Source organism: Marmota marmota, unplaced genomic scaffold (assembly GCF_001458135.2).
Source record: "Marmota marmota marmota unplaced genomic scaffold, marMar, whole genome shotgun sequence".
Classification (NCBI taxonomy): domain Eukaryota; kingdom Metazoa; phylum Chordata; class Mammalia; order Rodentia; family Sciuridae; genus Marmota; species Marmota marmota.
Window position 1 is genome coordinate 18672807 of NW_026000068.1, and position 4806 is coordinate 18677612.

At 38.3% G+C, this 4806-nt stretch overlaps 1 protein-coding gene across 1 annotated transcript; it reads left to right on the forward strand.

Moving 5' to 3' along the window:
• Nucleotides 1-3690: 3690 nt before the first annotated feature.
• On the forward strand, nucleotides 3691-4068 carry LOC107146461 (SS18-like protein 2). Its single transcript, XM_048814205.1, has one exon. The coding sequence runs from the start codon at nucleotides 3754-3756 to the stop codon at nucleotides 3976-3978; it is 225 nt and encodes a 74-aa protein (XP_048670162.1). The 5' UTR covers nucleotides 3691-3753; the 3' UTR covers nucleotides 3979-4068.
• The last annotated feature ends 738 nt before the right edge of the window (nucleotides 4069-4806 follow it).

Sequence of the window (4806 nt, forward strand, 5' to 3'; positions counted from 1 at the left end):
CTTATTCTCCTAACACTATTCTTACTAGGTATCCTGAGGCTGTAGGACAATTAATACTCAAAGGAATAAAAGCAGCAAAGGGAGTGTTTGGAATTTCTCCCAATAAAATTATTACTCCATATACTATGAATCAAATTGATGAGTTAGCTAATGAGTTAAATACTTGGGCAATAATCATGTGCAAATCTAATGTTTCATTTGATAACCACTTACCATCTAATCCTTTATTGTCTTTTTGGTCATTGCATCCTGTAATTTTTCCAAAAATGACAAGAAAAACACCTATCATGAATGCTCCAAATATATTCACTGATGGGTCAAATAATGGTACAGCAGCAGTAGTTACCCCTGATCAAACTTTTACATTTTTAGTACCCAAACAATCAGCTCAAAAGGTAGAGCTTAATGCAGTTTTACAAGCTTTTGTGATGTTTAAAGATTCTGTATTTAATTTATTTTCTGATAGTCAGTATGTAGTTAATGCTATAGTATCTCTTGAAGATGCTGGTAGGATTTCCCCTTCTTCTACTGTTTTCTCTTTGCTTTCCACTATACAAAGTCTAATCTGGGACAGAAAAGATCCATTCTTTATAGGACATATCAGGGCACATACAGGATTGCCTGGAGCCCTTAGTTTGGGCAATGATTTAGCAGATAAAACTACACATGACATACATATTTTCTCTACACTAGAAGAAGCTATAAATTTTCATAAAAAGTTCCATGTCAATGCTAATACTTTACAAAAGCGTTTTAAAATAACTAAGGAACAAGCTAGACAAATAATAAAACAATGTCAAAATTGTGTGACCTTTTTACCACAAGTTAATCTTGGAGTCAATCCTAGAGGATTGATACCTAACCATATTTGGCAGATGGACGTCACACACTTGCCAGAATTTGGAAAATTAAAATATTTGCATGTTACAGTTGATACTTCTTCTGGATTTTTGATGGGCTCCCTTCATGCCGGAGAAAAAACTAAAGATGTTATAGCTCATTGCTTACAAAATTTTGCCACTGTGGGTGTTCCAAAACAGTTAAAAACAGATAATGCCCCTGGTTATACTTCTACCTCTTTTAAACAATTTTGCTCAACATTTGGCATTACTCATATAACAGGAATCCCATACAATCCACAGGGACAAGGCATAGTTGAAAGAGCTCATCAAACTATTAAAATGTACTTATTAAAGCAAAAAGAAGGAATTGGGAAGGGGTATATATTCCCCAAAGATAAACTTAAAATAACCCTTTTTACTCTAAACTTTTTAAATTTGGATTCATCAGGACTTAGTGCTGCGGAAAGGCATATGTGTCCAAAAAATGTACATAAGCCCAAGGTACTTTGGAAGGATATTCTAACAGGACAATGGAAAGGTCCTGACCCAGTAATTGTCTGGAGTCGGGGGTCTGTTTGTGTGTTTCCACAGGGAGAACAGCAGCCGATTTGGATTCCAGAGAGATTAACCAAGGTCCTGACCCAGTGATTGTCTGGAGTCGGGGGTCTGTTTATGTGTTTCCACAGGGAGAACAGCAGCCGATTTGGATTCCAGAAAGATTAACTAAAGCGATTTCTACAGACCAAAAAGAAGATGATTTGGCTCAAATCCATAACAACTGATATCCAAAACTCCAGTTTGGCTATTCTTACATCTGCAACAGAACCAGGATGCTTTTTTCAATATCTATTTTATTATTGCCCTTTGCCATATCATGAAGTTCTATTTTGTTTTTTGAGCTCATACAGACCTAGGTTAATGTTTTGCTGATCAGTTCTATTTTTTGACTATAGAGTTTTTAAACATTGCAATGGAGATTTCACCTGTAAAAAGTTATAAGGCCTTTACTATAATGTTATGTGTTGTATGTATTATATTATGTGTGCACACTTGTGTTTTGTGTTATATGTTTGAATGTATGTATGTCCATATATCATATATGATGAGCGCTCATGATAAAATGGATCCAAATATTTTTTTTTAATTCACGTGATTTAAATGGTTTAATTTAATTGGGTAAACAGCTGTTAAAGATTGTTTTAATATGTGAACACAAAAGAAGGTTAACAGATCTGTTTGTTTACTTTCACCTTTCCTTTTCATTATATTTAATAATTCTCTTAAAGATAATGTAAATTGTTAAGAAAATTGTTTTCTTTTAGTGCCTTCTGTAATGTTACATAATTTTTTCTTTAGCCATTATTGCCAGAATTCCTATCTTCATCCCAGTGCTGGTGAAGTCAAAGATAAAACCAATCTACAGCTTCTACAATAGCCATCACTGAACTGCTTGCAGAACTTGCCTGGACACATTGTGAGCTCACCTGTATGCATTGTGAACTATCTGTTGGTGCAGCGACTTGTGGTAGTGTTGGGGTATTTTTGCTGATGATGTCATCGGTGGTACAATTTTTCCAAAAGGAGCCGTCAATTGGCTTGGTGTATCTTCCTCCCTTCTGCTTGTCATGATCGTCCAGCTAAAATTTGGGGGCCAACAGAGGTGAGGCAAAGAACCTCACCCCCCCGCTGGTACAAAGACCTCTCCACAGGTGTGGCTGTATACTGGACCGGTAGTCAGTGACGGGTAAGATCCAATTGCAATGGTACCAACCTAAGGACCATATGTACTATTGGACAACCTAAGGCAGGCACGGTCCCTAAGCCACATGCTTGTTGTTTAAACAGAGAGGGGGAGATGTTGAGAGCCACAGCCGAAGGGGCCCCAGCAAACTTCCAGCTGCCAGCAAACTTCCAGCTGCCGGCTGATGATTGGCTCACAGCGGCCCCAGCAACATCTAGCTGATTGGCTCCTCGGCCCCAGCAACATCTAGCTGATTGGCTCCTCTGCGGTGATGCTCATTGGACTGTTTCCCTGCCCTTTCAGACCACGGAGCTGCTCATTGGGGGACTTTTTTGGCTCCGCCCACGTGACCCAGCCAATCGGCCTCAAGAGCAGGAGGATTGTGGGAGGTGGAGAGAAGCTTGTGTGGGAGAGAGAGGCTTGTGGAAAGCCGGTGGTGGCAGTTGAGGCTCTGAGGGTTTTTCCTGAGAGGCTGTTTTGTTTGGCGTGTGTGGTTCTAAAAATAAAGTTAGTTTCTTTTGACAAGTGGCTCCTGATTGTGCCCAGCCAGACTGCGGCAGTCAGCAACAACTCCACCTACTTTTCTGTTTTCTGCTAGGACCAGGTTAGAGTATTTTCTTTTTCTTTTTTTTTTTCCCTCCAGTATCTTTCTTCTCCTTTGGTTGAATTATTCCTCTGTGTCCTGCATCCTATATTCCTTCTGTTCTCCTTCCATCTAGTTTGAATGGTTCTTGGTAAAGCAGTTTGATGGACAGTGAAGAGGAAATTAGTTCAATGTGGGATAGAAACAGATAAAGTATTTTTACACAGACAATACAGATACAAAGATCAGAAATGTTGGTTGTACACTTTAAAGAAATTACAGTTTGTTATGGGCCAGTGATAATGGGACCTAAGATGTACAATTTATGCAAAGAAGAAACAGAATGACTTGAACTCTATCCAGTGAGCTAATAGACAACAAATCTCTTTGTCACCCATTATTAATTTGACACAAACAATACAAGTTTTCTTATATATGGAAGACTTTTAAACATTATCAGAAATAGATGCAATGTTATAAATGACATTTTAAAATTTATTTTGTGCCTTCAGCGCAGAGATAGCATCTGTCTGGCCGCATGGTGGGCGTCTTTTTCCGAGGTGGGGTGCCGACCCGGGCCCCCAGCGATGTCAGTGGCCTTTGTACCTGACTGGATGAGGGGCAAGACAGAAGTTAATCTCCAGCAGCTCCTGGAGGAGAATGACCAGCTGATCTGTTGTATCGTGGAGCATCAGAACAAGGGTGGGGCGAAGGAGTGTGTCCAGTACCAGCACGTGTTACATAGAAATCTCATTTATTTAGCTACCATCGCAGATGCGAGCCCATCCAGTACTTCAAAAGCAATGGAATGATCTTTCAGTTGTAAGGAGTAATTGAATGTAATCCATCTCCTATAAAATGGAGACAGGATCTTTACCAACTCAACTGCTTAAAACATAAAACCTCTGGTTCTTTTTAAAATGTGAAAATGTGAAGAAAGCTACTAGTTTAACTATATTCTCAATGTAAATACTTATTTTAATAATTAATCAGATCCCCCAGAAAGTAGACCCCAGGTGTCCTCTTTCCTGAAATGGGAGTGTGTTTGGATAACAAAGACATCATGGGCATCTTCAAGACTACTCTTTAGTTTCAGCCTGAAGAGGAAACTGAGTAGGTGTTGGAGGATCAGCAGGAATTGCTGAGACTGACTGAGCCTTTGCCAAATGATACAGTATCTGTGTGCTCCCATCCAGTTTGTAAATGTGTTCCCCCGACCCCTCTTCTCTTCTTGGGTTAATTTGAAATAAAGCTTGCTTTTCCACAAAAGAACAATATGAAGGTATAGATATTTCCATGTAAAGTGTTATATTGGTTCCCTCAAAAATTGTAAGGTCTTAATAACCATAAGGTATGTAACAATACTACTGTTATATGTTGCCAACAAAATTAATGGTGATTTTTTAGTATTATCTAGTATCATCTGATAATAAAAGATGTGTAAGATGTGTAATTTTCTTTAAAAAATAAATAAAAATAAAACTTACTTTGTATTTATGAATTTCATGAATCTTCTCATATCATAAACCAAAAGACATTTCTCTCAAACACACTTTGGGAAAGATATAATGGGACCATCTTGTGACTGGCATTTGTTTAGCCCCCTTGATAATATTTTAAAGTGAGTCATGTTTAAAACA